Source organism: Gigantopelta aegis, chromosome 6 (genome assembly GCF_016097555.1).
Source record: "Gigantopelta aegis isolate Gae_Host chromosome 6, Gae_host_genome, whole genome shotgun sequence".
Classification (NCBI taxonomy): Eukaryota; Metazoa; Mollusca; class Gastropoda; order Neomphalida; family Peltospiridae; genus Gigantopelta; species Gigantopelta aegis.
The window spans coordinates 81,683,585-81,698,948 of NC_054704.1; the positions used below are offsets into that span (position 1 = coordinate 81,683,585).

The 15,364-nt window shown below is 35.1% G+C and overlaps 1 protein-coding gene across 1 annotated transcript in view; it reads right to left on the reverse strand.

The window, feature by feature from the left end:
• LOC121374752 (sushi, von Willebrand factor type A, EGF and pentraxin domain-containing protein 1-like) overlaps nt 1-15,364 on the reverse strand; it is a 75,306-nt gene that overhangs the window by 53,466 nt on the left and 6,476 nt on the right. The window contains exons 4-16 of the mRNA XM_041501860.1: nt 14,357-14,518; nt 12,941-13,120; nt 12,194-12,373; nt 11,287-11,484; nt 9,888-10,136; nt 8,740-8,976; nt 7,592-7,783; nt 7,119-7,243; nt 6,751-6,823; nt 5,527-5,655; nt 2,313-2,537; nt 1,646-1,807; nt 365-526 (exon numbers count right to left, since the gene is read on the reverse strand). Of these exons, the coding sequence (XP_041357794.1) occupies nt 365-526; nt 1,646-1,807; nt 2,313-2,537; nt 5,527-5,655; nt 6,751-6,823; nt 7,119-7,243; nt 7,592-7,783; nt 8,740-8,976; nt 9,888-10,136; nt 11,287-11,484; nt 12,194-12,373; nt 12,941-13,120; nt 14,357-14,518 (2,274 nt within the window). The remainder of the gene's footprint in view (nt 1-364; nt 527-1,645; nt 1,808-2,312; nt 2,538-5,526; nt 5,656-6,750; nt 6,824-7,118; nt 7,244-7,591; nt 7,784-8,739; nt 8,977-9,887; nt 10,137-11,286; nt 11,485-12,193; nt 12,374-12,940; nt 13,121-14,356; nt 14,519-15,364) is intronic.

Sequence of the window (15,364 nt, forward strand, 5' to 3'; positions counted from 1 at the left end):
GTGTAAAATGGGAAATTTTCACAATTTTATAATTACTGTTATTTCACAGCTTGAATACTTTCCATAGATAAAAAAAAAACCCAAAAAACCCCACCTAAATCTTCCACTATCTGACTCAAAGAAAGAAACTGTTTCAATCACGACTTTCTTCCTTCTTACTTTCAAAATAATGGAATTTAAGTTTTAAAATTCAACAAACTAACGTATAGAAATTGCAACACAATACGGAACACCATGTTCCCGGTATAAATCATAAATTTTACAACTGTAATAAATTACTTTTTGGTTTGTTTGGCCAATTACAGTACCGGTAGTTGTTAATTTGTCAATTAAAATTTTAAAATCAAAATACTCCCTGTTATACCTTTGCACTGTTCCTTTCTCCTACTGCCTCGCTTCCTCGTTGTTGTGTTTCTGGGGCAGGGCAGACACCGAGTCTGTGCATACTCCTCTTGGTAGAATCCTATCTCACATGTCTCACACTGTTCCAGGCCATTGTCAGAGAAGCTACCAGGCAGACACTGAGCTGGAACGAGAAAAAAGTATTCAAAACATAAACTCAAATGTAAGTGCTAAAAATGAGTAAAGTTTTAATTTGGATTTAACAAGTTGTAACTGATCTCGTAATTTGTCCCCAATATATAAAAATTTTAAGATCGAATTTACAAAGCCTGTTTTTCTGAAATGCAGGTGTTTAAGAATGTTAGTAAGTCGAAAATAAGCTTTGTAAATTCGGCTCTTAAAGTCTTGGCTTGAGTTTTTAAATATGCCAGTAAGTGTAAAACAGCCTACATAGATCAATATATTATGGGCTAGGCAAGCTAGCTGTTCGCACTCCCCTGCCCATCTTCAGAGGATGCCACAGAATGACTTAGATTCTATACAGGTTTATACAGATTTAATTTACCAGCCGGGATTATTCCTTTAATCTGTGGTGACATGCATTTGCATAATATTGATGTTACTGCATAAAAAACCCACACAAGAATTCCTCAGATTTAAATGTCTTGCCTAGTTGGTATCACTGACAGTTACGTCCATAGATATTCATCTCATTGTAAACTACATGTCAAATATTATTTCGATGGACAAAACATTAGGTAATTAAAACCAAAGATTTCTGTTCTAAAATTTGTTGGATCTGACCATATAATGATTGGACTTATTGGTTTAAACTTCGATATGAGCACAATGACTCCTGTAAATCATAAAATTTTGCGAACTCCAAATAAGTGACATCTTAGTGACATAAAACTTTAGTGAGGTCATCATATTAAACACTAAAAAGAATGTAAACTTAAGTTATAAGATTAGGTGAAATAAAACTTTTAATCTCTTTTGATGTTATGCATCTTATAAACAACTGAAATTTTGGATCAAATTGCAGTAAAGTGCATGTTAAGTAACTTGTTGTTTGCTACCATTTTTGTTTAATCAATAGCATGTAGCCATTGTTGTGTTCAGTTAATTACCCACAAAACAATCATATAAAATTTTATCGGAACAATCTGTTGTACGTCTCTTTAAAGTTACCGTCATCAAATATTAGCATATTGTATGGCCTTGCTAAATTTGCTAAAATTTTATGCTCGCTAACATTTCGTAATTTTCAGTACATCACAATAACTGATCAAGATGGATCTACCTTTGCATTTGTTGATCTGCTTTGTGTTAATGTTTTCAGTCGACCGATTCACAGGACACCACATACATGCAAGAGCACCCAATGTTGGCTGGTAGGTTCCGAGCAGACAACTCTGGCAGAGTTTGCTTATCACATTGAAATGGGTACCAAACGGACATTGCACTGGAAAAAAACCTCCAACATATTAATAATTCAGAATACATGGCCTAGTATTGGGAATTATTTAGACTTATTGGTAATAACTTTAGAAATCTGGAGTAGTCGTGGTTTATTTCACTTCTAAAAGTCCAGATTTTAACATTTAGATCCAGTCTCTTATTAGGTTTATGAAGTGGTATAATATGTGCAATATGCACCATGGCTAGACTACCAGATATAGGAGATTAATGTATTATCTGTAAAAGTAAAATTCAAGCATGCAGAGTTTTACATTTTGTTTAATAATGACATCATTTGTACTCCTATGAATTTGTAAATATTATACTTTAATTGAATTATATGGCAATTCTAATAAACTATAAATAGCATGCCAGAGATCGGGTGTGGGAGAGACATGCCTGAACCGTAACTGGACAAAGGCACAATAACAGAGTTTACGCTATAATAAATAGCAAAATGTAATATAATTGTATAGAGGTTTTATTTCTAATGGATTAAATATACCAACCACATGTACTATCTTTTAACACACTTCCTTCTTCGCACACAAATATTGGATCATTTGGATCGAAAGTCACGTTTGCAAATTCAACAATTAAACCCCCAAGGTTTAAGTTGAACGTTCCCATTTTAGTCTCGTTCTGAAGTGTGCGGAGAATTGCTTTGACGTTGTGTATCATTAGTTGTTGTCTTCTGTTGTCCTCCTTTATATCTCCGGTTTGTGACACCATGGCTATAACACAAGACAGAGAGAATATTACACAAGTGATTGTTGAATATCATTTATCTTATGAGTCATTTCAAAATGTATCTAACAAGTGAAAGTGAGTTAAAAAAATTTAATACATTGTAAAATAAATGGTATATGTAATATTTTAATTTTTTATATACCCTTAAAAAGCAGGGTTTTTTGTTTGTTTTTTAAATAATAGTAATAATAATAACTTTTTTAACTAAAATTTATTTATGGTGTTTGCATTTGTAGTTAACTTGTCAGTATGTTGTGTTAATTTCAGTGGACAGTGTGGATTTGTTATTTAGGTTATCACCATGGATCAGCCAATCAGATGTCTTTAAGGTGATCCCCAGCACATGTTGATATTGTTCTGTCATGCTACAAATCTCACACACTGTTCTCTCAAATGGATTTGTGAAAAATAAGGAATTCAAGATGATAACTGCATTTTCTCTTTCAGAACCTTTTCTTCAGGTACAAAGGTCAGTGGATCAATTCTTACCAGTGGATCTGTTGGCTTTTAAAACAAACTATATTTAAAAGTTGTGGTATGTGCTGTCCCATCTGTTGGACAGTATATGTATAAGACTGTGCCACAATATGGTGCATTTGTTTATCCTATGATAAACAACCATCAATGGGATCAGTCTGATAATACTTTTCTTTATTATCCACCTGGTGAAAATCTGGGTGTCGTATAAATTTCATATGCACCTGGTGGTGTGTATTAATTGCTACATGACGTTGTGTCAGTAAGTGCTGCCATCTTCCCTTGCCTAGTGCTTATAAAACTTTTAGAGTCTAGACTTGAGACTCTAATAGAAAGAAAGAAAGAAATGTTTTATTTAACGACACACTCAACACAATTTATTTACGGTTATATTGCGTCAGACATATGGTTAAGGACCACATATATATTGAGAGGAAACCCGCTGTCGCCACTTCATAGTCTACTCTTTTTGATTAGCAGCAAGGGATCTTTTATATGCACCATCCCACAGACAGGATAGCACATACCACGGCCTTTAATGCACCAATCGTGGTGCACTGGATGGAGCGAGAAATAGCCCAATGGTTCCACTGACTGGGATCAATCCTAGACCGACCGTGCATCGAGCGAGCACCATACCACTGGGCTACGTCCCACCCTCAAGACTCTAATAGAGTCTGAGACACTTATGTCATGACAACGCCATACAAATTGTATGCGTGTGATGTCATTAGATTTAAAAGTTTTATAAGCATGAACTCTGGTCTAAGCTGAGTGCATTCGCATGTCTAGTTGAGTAATGTTGGAAGTAATTGTCAGATTTTTCACTATTTGATGGTGGGTAATAAATAACATACCATACTTGTTTTCACCAGATACATTTTTTATGAAACTCATGAACTTCCCATGGTACCTGACCTCACTTTCATTCAATCTGATACTAATGTGGGAAGTTGATGGATTCATAAAAATGACTTCTAGCGAAAACTTGCATAGTATTCTGTTGATGGATTCATAAAAATGACTTCTAGCGAAAACTTGCATAGTATTCTGTATGTTCCATTACAGGGCTTTTCTTACCTTGCAGGTTGAAATCTAGCGAAAACTCGTACAGTATTCTATATGTTCCATTACAGGGCTTTTCTTACCTTGCAGGTTGAAATCTAGCGAAAACTCGTACAGTATTCTATATGTTCCATTACAGGGCATTTCTTACCTTGCAGGTTGAAATCTAGCGAAAACTCGTAAAGTATTCTGTATGTTCCATGACAGGGCATTTCTTACCTTGCAGGTTGAAATCTAGCGAAAACTCGTACAGTATTCTGTATGTTCCATCACAGGGCATTTCTTACCTTGCAGGTTGAAATCTAGCGAAAACTCGTACAGTATTCTGTATGTTCCATCACAGGGCATTTCTTACCTTGCAGGTTGAAATCTAGGGAAAACTCGTATAGTATTCTGTATGTTCCATTACAGGGCATTTCTTACCTTGCAGGTTGAAATCTAGTGAAAACTCGTATAGTATTCTGTATGTTCCATTACAGGGCATTTCTTACCTTGCAGGTTGAAATCTAGTAAAAACTCGTATAATATTCTGTATGTTCCATTACAGGGCATTTCTTACCTTGCAGGTTGAAATCTAGCGAAAACTCGTATAGTATTCTGTATGTTCCATCACAGGGCATTTCTTACCTTGCAGGTTGAAATCTAGCGAAAACTCATATAGTATTCTGTATGTTCCATCACAGGGCATTTCTTACCTTGCAGGTTGAAATCTAGCGAAAACTCGTATAGTATTCTGTATGTTCCATCACAGGGCATTTCTTACCTTGCAGGTTGAAATCTAGCGAAAACTCGTATAGTATTCTGTATGTTCCATTACAGGGCATTTCTTACCTTGCAGGTTGAAATCTAGTGAAAACTCGTATAGTATTCTGTATGTTCCATTACAGGGCATTTCTTACCTTGCAGGTTGAAATCTAGTGAAAACTCGTATTCTGTAGTTCCATTACAGGGCATTTCTGTAGGTTGAAATCTAGTGAAAACTCGTATAGTATTCTGTATGTTCCATTACAGGGCATTTCTTACCTTGCAGGTTGAAATCTAGTGAAAACTCGTATAGTATTCTGTATGTTCCATTACAGGGCATTTCTTACCTTGCAGGTTGAAATCTAGTGAAAACTCGTATAGTATTCTGTATGTTCCATTACAGGGCATTTCTTACCTTGTAGGTTGAAATCTAGTGAAAACTCGTATAGTATTCTGTATGTTCCATTACAGGGCATTTCTTACCTTGCAGGTTGAAATCTAGTGAAAACTCGTATAGTATTCTGTATGTTCCATTACAGGGCATTTCTTACCTTGCAGGTTGAAATCTAGTGAAAACTCGTATAGTATTCTGTATGTTCCATTACAGGGCATTTCTTACCTTGCAGGTTGAAATCTAGTGAAAACTAGTATAGTATTCTGTATGTTCCATTACAGGGCTTTTCTTACCTTGCAGGTTGAAATTGTACTTCAGGTGAGTAGTTTTCCATGTTGTCTTTGAACTCTTAGGCTGACTCTGTCTGCGTGTACTTCGTTTTCTGCGTCTCCTCTCTAGCACCAGAGGAACCCTGTTGAAATCTGAAAGCAGAAATTATGTTCTCTTAATGAAAGATACTGTCACACCTTTTCATGCAGTCACTTCAGTTAATCAGCTACATGTACCAGTCTTAGTCTTAAGAGTGTACCTGACTACTGTTAACTTGGGAGGTAAAAATGTGTCAATAAATTTCATGTGCCCAACACAAAGTCATGAAATTTATATGCATGCATTAAGGGGTATATTTGTGAGAAAAAATATTAATCTGGTTTTCAGTATTCTCCCAAATCATTTAATAGTAGCAAATTGACATGTATTAAGCAGCCAGCTGTTGTAAGTGCCATGTTTTAATATTACATAGGCCTTTATCATTAGAGGTATGATAATATAGGATTAAACATTGCAACTCTGTAATCATACAACTGAAATTATTCACATCATTATTCGTGTCTTCAGTGTAAATGTGTTTAAATAAATGTTATTAGTCCCTAAATTAAAACTGATGTCATTAGTCCAAAAATTAGCAAATCACCAAAGGTCTATGAATTTGAATACAGTATACTATATTTAAATGAAGGTTTGCACAAACCTGATTTCACAAAACAATTAGGAGATAACCATATGGATCTTTTAGATTTGCGGGTGTTATTGTAAGCCTGAGTTGTAAGCCTGAGGTTAAAAATGAATCAGTTGCGGACATCAAACAGACAATAACACTCCCAAATCTAAAAAATCCATATGGTTATGTCCATTGTAAACTTAATAGTTTTTCTGCGGAACTAACTGTGTACTTGGTATTTCTTGGAAAAAATACCTGGCTACAATCTAACTGTAGACCCTTGAACCATCAACTTTGCCTGTTCCAATTGCTAATGACGTCACTTTCTAATGATGTCATTAGCTTTCCGGGTGCTATTTTCATTTGATCTCGGAAAAAGAATGTAATTAACCAATCACAATACAGAACACACTCGCCATCAGTTTACAATGTAGCATTTTGTACTACTTAAATTGTATTTAAGAATAATAGTGAGGATAGCTGGGATGGAGACTGCACAGGCAACAGTTAAAGGTCATCGCTGGAAATGGCCTTATGTGCATCCGGATACTAAGTGGATCAAGTAAGTTGTATTTACCATTATTTTCTTCACATGTTGATTCAATCTGTTCCACTCCACATATGACATTTTCTTCACACAGATCAGAAACCTGAAGTAGAATTACTCACTTATTATGTTTCACAATAAGAACATTGTTGTTGTTGTTGTTTTCCCCACAATTTAGTAGTAATAGGTTACTTTGTCTCCATTTTTAATAAGATGGCTAGTAAAAATAAGTTTATTAAAATATGATTTGGGTACTTTGGTAAAAACAAAAAGCACACACACCCAACATTAATGCTGGTTACTCGGAAAGCTTTAGTAAAAAGAAGATTCTATTTGCATCTTTAATTATCACCTTAATTTTTTTTTCAATTACCAATGAACATTAAACAAATACAAACCCGGTCAGAAACTTTTGTCTCAAATGTTTTGTCAATTTTTTTCAGGAGCTTGCTTTCACGACATGACAACTTGCCAGTGAACGTCAGTGTGGCAGGCTGAACCAAGTGGTTGGAAATGTTACGGACTGAAATAAAAGAAAAGAAAAAGAAAACCAACTTGCAGTACTAAAAAATCCAGCAAAGAGGATTTTCTATGCTGTTAAAATACAGATATTTCTGTGCAGTAATAGAACAGATATAGGAAGCAATCTGGGAATACAAGAATGTCCGTGCATTCATAAGTTTAATTATTAAAAAAAAAATTTTTTTTAAATCTATCACCTCTCCCCTCTCCTAAATGAGAAGATCAGAAAACTGTTCTCCCAAAATTTAATTCATGTGATAGGCAGGCAATCAATCGGTTTGATTACCTCTAATATTTAAGACTGTTCACAAACATATCTCCATCTAGAAGTTGAAAACTTATCTATTACCTGAACAATCTGGGAATGGCATTTTCTCCACAGGTTTCCAAACATTGCCAGAAAGACAGGTGTATTCTTCAGCAGGTGGAATGGCAAAGTCATAGTCTGGCTTGCATGACAGCGTACACACCACAGCATCATCCCTGTCAAAACACGTCCTGTTACCATTGACTGGGGGCGGGGGAATTTCACAGGGATGAGCTGTAAACACCATGAAAGCAAACACAATTTTTATGGGTTATGGTTCCTTGATTACTAATACATAAGATAACTCAATAACAGATGAAATGGTAAGTGTATTTATATGATACATATCCCGATATGTGGGTCACAATCTGACTTGTACTGAGATACTTAAAAAGTTCAAATTAAAGTTTGTTTTGTTTAATGACTCCACTAGAGTCTTAGAGAGGAAACCTGCTACATTTTTCCATTAGTAGCAAGGGATCTTTTATATGCAGATACCACGGCCTTTGATATACCAGTTGTGGTGCATTGACTGGAAAGAGAAAGAGCCTAATGGACCCACCAATGGGGATCAATCGCAAACGTACCGTGCATCAAGCTTTACCACTGGGCTACATCTCACCCCACGCGATACTTAAAAGACACCGACCCTAGTTATTAGTGAAAAATATGTTCAGCAATTACAGATATTTTACCATTAAATTACATATCACTTACAATGTACAGCTTTAGTGATAAATTTTAGCAAATGGTCCTGATGATTCCAAAAATTTACTTTTTCGAAACAGAAAAGATACATATCTCTTTAAAGAGAGTAAAACATATTAAGTTGTAGAAGTAATTCACACAAAAAACAGTAGTTTAGTTATTTTCAGAACTTCTTACGTTGAGCCAAACTAACCTTATTGATGAAAATACTTTTGGTGACCCCAAAACAAACTGTTGCACTAATTAACCTTGTGCGGTCAATAAAAACATGTAACATATTTAAAAAAAACATTTTAATAAAATATTATTATTAAAATAAAAATGAAAAAGATTAATATTTCCCCGACAAGAATATATGAATATATCTGCTCCCTGACAGTTTTTCTTGTAAACAGCGGATCTGTGAATTAAAACAAAAACAAAATGTGCAGCAACAATGAAGGTGAATAATTTTCCAATATGTTAAGATGTAATTCACCTACGTATGATACGGACTTCTAGAGTACACGTGTTGTTGTTGCCACTCGTGTCATAAGCTGTGTACGTCACTTGCGTCGTTCCTTTTGGAAACAAGCCAGGCTGGTGAGATGCTTTTATTTGCAGTTCGTCATCAGAATTGTCAGAAAACAAAGGCTTCTCCCACCCAACTGTGGCATACTCTTTAGGGGAGACAACTGGTGCTGGGGACACACAGCGATCAACTCTTGGTGGTGTTTTATCTGAAACAGTTATGTTACTTGAAACAGTAGTAATAAATAAAATATACCAACTAGTAAACTAGATATTTGGAAAAACTATGTCAAGTAAAGCAACTGCATTTATTGTGTTCAATGAACTGCTTATATTTTGTTTCATTTCATTTCAACTTATTTTTGTGCTTATATCCAATTAAGGTTCAAGCATGCCGTCCTGGGCACACACCTCAGCTATCTGGGCTGTCTGTCCAGGACATTGGGTTAGTTGTTAGTTGGTTAGAGGTTAGTGAGAGAGAAGAGGGTGTAGTGGTCTTACACCTACCCACTGAGCCCTTAAGAACTCCCTCTGGATTGGAGCCGGTACTTGTACCTACCAGCCTGTAGTCTGATGGCTTAACCACTGCGCCACCGAGGCTAATTGTAGTGATGCATTACTGTGGTGAAGTATGGAACATCCAAACATCATTGTTTCATTGATCACATGTTGCACAAATTTAAGATAAGCATAAATTGTTTATCATGACATTATACTTGGTATATCCCTAGTAATAATTTAGTAGCATATATGCTGATTTTAATATATATATTTTTAAACTTATTACTTTCAAAGCAGGTATAATATTTACCGTTCAAGCAAGAGTAACACCTCTAGCAATTCACATCAACATTAGCCAATGTCATTAAAACTACTGAAGAAAAATATTAATGTTAGAAGGTACTACTTTTGCCTCACCATTTGGTTTTGACGAGACAATTTTCTGAATTGCCAGTGCTGAAGTAATATAAAAAATATATATTAGGCTATATTTGACATAGGAGTAATATAAAAAATATATTCCTTTTAAACAGAAGTAACATATTACTTTTGAAGTAGGATCAAGTAATAGGAAAAATACACCATATCTGTAACAGGATTAATATAAAATATAGCTCACCCACAACACGAACATAAAATTTGCATTTGGCTTTATTCTTGCTGAAATCTTCTGATATGTAGATCACAGAGGTCCTGCCAATGGGAAACTTGGCTGGGGGCGAGATTTCCGGAATGGCTGTTAGTGTGGGCAAGAAAGCCGAGTTGTCAACGGACACAGGAACCTGCCACATCACTTCTTTCTCACTCTCCTCCTCGTCAACAGTTATCAAGATATCCTTGGGGCATTGTAAGAATGGTGGTGATTCATCTTGGAAAAAAATTTAAATGAGGATATATTTATAAAAGATTTCATTCTTTTTGGGGGCATTTAATTTTCAAGTGAGTGAGTGAGTGAGTGAGTGAGTGAGTGAGCTAGGGTTTTATGTGCATGTTCAGAATAAGCTGTTGTAGCACATTCCTGTCATGGACGAAAGAGTTGGCTCACACGACTTCATCCGTGCATGACAGAAATGCATCATTTTCAATTTATGTTCATGCTTATATGTCCATTTAAGGTTCAAGCATGCTGTCCCAGGCAGTGAGCTAAAACATAGGGTTTTTGTTTTGTTTTTTATTTATTGTCCCAGAACACATCTGTAATGTCAGGGTTAAAATGTAGTTGTTAGTGAGACAGTAGCTGGCAGCCTCAAGTCTAATGGCTTTTTTCCTTTTGTCTTTAGAATGATTTTATAGATGAGTTGTGATGTTCATTTCAATGACTGATTATAATCAAAATGTGATTGGTTGGACTCTACTGATGTGATTATCAATTTTTTAAATTCTTCAGCAAAAAATTTTATCTGTAATTTTTCCTATGGTTTAGACAGTGGATTTGAGGTAAACATTCTGGGTTTTTAGTTTGTTTTCATGTGTACATTAAAAAATCTAACTACAAGGTAAAATTAGCTACTTGTAGGGTCTATCCCGGTCTATCCCGGTGAATAGGACAACAGATGCCAAATCCTAATAATCTGACATTTCAGGATGTTTTTGTGTAATCAGTGCCTGGTTTTCAGGGGTTCACTATAATATATTGAACTCCAATAAAAACGCACCAGTCAGATTTGTAGTTGGTAGGCAATAAATAATGCAAATATTGTATACAATGGTTTGGGTTATTGTGTATTTTATAGCACATCACACATGCTTTAGCTATAACAACTGAAAATTGGGTGATGCGTTTTCAATGGAGTTCACTATATGTGCTGTAACAATAACATTTAGAATGTTGTTATTTAGAACACAACAACCAAGAACTGGTGATCCCAAAGAGCAATGCTTTAATCAAAGAGAGTTCATGAGAGTTTACAAAAATAACGTAATGTGTGTTACCGTAAATGTCATGGTAAACGATAGTGTTACATGTGCTAACAAAGCTCTGTCATATGTCTTGAACCAACAACTAATTGCCCACTCACCAATACACTGGTTGGATTTGCCATCGGCCGGCGCCCAGTTTCCGTCCGGTGTGCACTGTTTAGTGTGAGCTCCATACAGGTTGTATCCCGGGTGACAACTCATCTGACATGTAGTTCCAAAGGGAACTTCACCCACTGTACAAACCACTGGGTGTATGCTTCCATCTTGTAACTTGCCCAATGGCTGACAAGTGATCTCTGCAATGATTAAGACCTCTTTAACTGATTGTCACATCATGCTAAATGACACATGACATCTTTTTGAAGAGATGAAAACTAACAGAAGGTGCTAACTGGGCACAGCATGAGAATTCAGGATAAACAAGAAAGCCAAAAGGGACCCAGGAAATAGTTCTGCCTAAAACATATTATTTCAAGTGTTTTTCTCCATTTCCATTTCCATATGTTACAAGATGTCTTTGTAAAACCTCAAAAAAGGTATCATGTCCTGCCAACATTCACCATTCTCAATCCCTTTGTAAACATAAAGGTAGTAACTGTTTTTAATTTAAGGGTTTTATCTCCTTGTAAAAGATGAGACTTAGCCCTGTGATAAAGTGCTCTCCTGATGTGTGTTCTATCTCGTATTGATCCCTGTTGGTGGTTCCATTGGGCTATTCCTCATTCCAGCCAGTGCTACACAATTGGCATAACAAAGACAGTGGTATGTACTATCCTGTCCGTGAGTGCATAGAAAAGATCCCTTGCTGCTAAGTGAAAAGAGTAGCCCATGGAGTGTAGTAGCAGGTTTTCTCTCTAATTATCTCTATGGCCCTTGACCATATCTCCAATGCAATACAACCATAATTAAAATGTATTGAGTGCTTTGTTAAATAAAACATATTTTTCTTTCTTTGTAAAAGTATGGATAAACCATCAAAATCTTTCATTATTGTATCAGGTTTACCTCTACACCTGGTAGTAATGCCCGTCCAGAAGGCAATAGCCAAACATGTCCTCTTCCTGGACCCAACAAGCTTGTATCCGGTGTTACATGTAAAACGACACACCGTTGAGTAGGCAAAGTCATCGTGGTTACAGATCATGTGGCCATTCTTTGGGGAAGGCAAGGGTGGACATGTCTTCACTGAAACATCAAATATAGGTACATATAGAATGCATATCTTACAGAGGACAAAAAAACAAAAACATTTCTATATCTGTGAAAGATGAGACTTATTATCAAATCACCAAAATGCTGATTTGAAAATGAAATAAAAACACTGCTTTAAAGAGTCTTAATTCTTATATTTCGTTTGCCTAACTGCAACTTTTATTTTGAATGTATATCAGTGAGAAAATGTGTTGCATGAAAGTAGTCCTATGTAATAAAAAAAACATTCACAGAATTATTATCTTTCACCACGGTCATGCAAATATTGGTGCTGTTTTCAATAATTCCAGATTATTTAGAATTCTCATTAGTGTCTTTAGAAGAAGTAAAAACATAATTCTTAGGTCAAGAAGACCACCTGTCCCTTTTTCCTGGATTGGGGCAGTTACTTGTACCAGGGTATCTGTAAATAAAAAAAACACCAAAAAAACACACAATAATTTTAAAACAGATTTTCTGACAAAATTACCAATAATTTTTGGGGTCTAAAACTGTCTAAAACAAAACTTTAAAAAAACTGTAAAGATATCGGAGTCTTACTGATGCAGTCACTCTCCAGACCAGACCATGAGCCATCCTCCTGACAGATGCGCACGCTGCTACCATGCAGCTCGTAGCCCGGTCGGCACCGCAGGCCACATGCAGCATTGAACACATTGTTGCACTTGTTATTCACGAAGTAGCCATTTTTAGGAGCCTCCAGCACAGGACATGTGAAAACTGCAAAACAAGAAATACAAAACTTAGAAAACAAAATATTAAAACAGTGAACAGACTGCTCCTTTTTTTAAAACATGTCATGTGTACCTCAACCTAACTTATTTTACCCAAAATGCAGGAATGATCTCATCCATGGAATTTTGCCTAACAATTACTTTTTATTAGACACGTAAAAATCTGTAACCAAAAAATGTGCTGCTGCTGCTAAAAACCTTTAATAATGTGCTAAATTAAAACAAAGTGTAGAGTTTGGTACAGATAATGACTGTTTGCCAATTTTGGTGAATTTGTCATGTACAACAGTTACAAATTGTATAAAATCGCTTAGCATAGTCAATAAATTTTATACTAAATTTGTGACTGTTATACATCGATAAATTCACATATAAATACAACCAATTCTTATGATTACAAACAACACAAGTTATTTCATTAAAAATATACATAAATATATTTCTATTGTCCTTTCTATGACCTGTTTATGAATGACGTCCCATTTGACGTAATGATATAATCTTTTGAGGTTTATCAAAGCATAACATTCAGTTTTTAAGCAACATTGTTTAATCAGAATAGAGAAAATTATATAACAGTAGAAAGTTTGCAATTTTATTACATACCTGTTCAATCTTACTCTATTGATAAATACATTTTTAAACAGTGTGATAAATTTATCTTGTATCACATGTGTGCGATCTGGACCGGAACTTTTTTATGGAAAATTCCCTTTTTATCTTTACTGGAAGTAGCGCCTTTTTGTTACATCATATATGATTTACAAATATTTACTTACAATATGTCATATATGATTTGCAAATTACGTCTCATTTTATTTGAAACTTACAGATTGCCACACAGTATCATTCTTAATGTAACTCCATGAAAGGAGTATTGCACTTATGTCACATCTTTTGACATTAAATTAAAAACCTTTTTGGTAAAAATAAAAGAACGTATGTAATAAATAAAGAATTACACTTATGTTGTTTTAGCTTCCTATTTATTGCGCAAGAATATAATCCACACTGTAAAGTGCATCGAGTGGTACATTTTTGTGTAAAATAAACAAGTGCAATAAATAGCAAGTGAAAACAACACACGTGAGGCTCTGTATATATATATATATATATATATATATATATATATTATTACAATAATACAAAGAATGCATATTTATGCATGCAAGGACAAGCTATAAAAAGCCACCTGCTCCTCTTACACAGTACGTGTGTTTACCTGAACAGTCGGACGAGTTCTGTGGACCGTATCCTTTCTTGCATGTGCATGAGCTAGGAGATGTCGTTCCAGGTTTGCTCACCTGGTTTGCATCAGGACAGGGTGTGCACACCTCGATGTTGCCTGGACCTGTGAAATCTTTGTAAGTGCCTGCCGGACATGCTGAAAACAACATTCATCATTTAAGCTGTCATTCAACAAATCCGAAATCATGTTGAATTTGGCGAATATACTCAGCAATACATTTGCCAAAAATGTTTGTGCCATTAATTTACCAAACAACTCATAATATATATTCTGTCCAGAATAAATGCTGATACACATATTACACTTGTTCAGTTTAATTCACATTACATGTTTAGTTACAAAAGAGTATTCTCAGTCAATAAATTGTAGTGATGTTAATATTCAGATTCATGTGGTTTTGTGTGATGAAGTGTAAACCAATAGTCTGACAATATATAACAACCGCCTCTATATATACACATATATTATGTCCTTATAGATCTGTTGCCAGTTAAAAGTAGTTTGTGTGACAGTAAGCAGTGGCAAATAATCTTATATATAACAACCACCTCTATATATACACATATATTATGTCCTTATAGATCTGTTGCCAGTTAAAAGTAGTTTGTGTGACAGTAAGCAGTGGCAAATAATCTTATATATAACAACCACCTCTATATATACACATATATTATGTCCTTATAGATCTGTTGCCAGTTAAAAGTAGTTTGTGTGACAGTAAGCAGTGGCAAATAATCTTATATATAAAACAACCACCTCTATATATACACATATATTATGTCCTTATAGATCTGTTGCCAGTTAAAAGTAGTTTGTGTGACAGTAAGCAGTGGCAAATAATCTGTTGCCAGTTAAAAGTAGTTTGTGTGACAGTAAGCAGTGGCAAATATCTGTTGCCAGTTAAAAGTAGTTTGTGTGACAGTAAGCAGTGGCAAATAATCTGTTGCCAGTTAAAAGTAGTTTGTGTGACAGTAAGCAGTG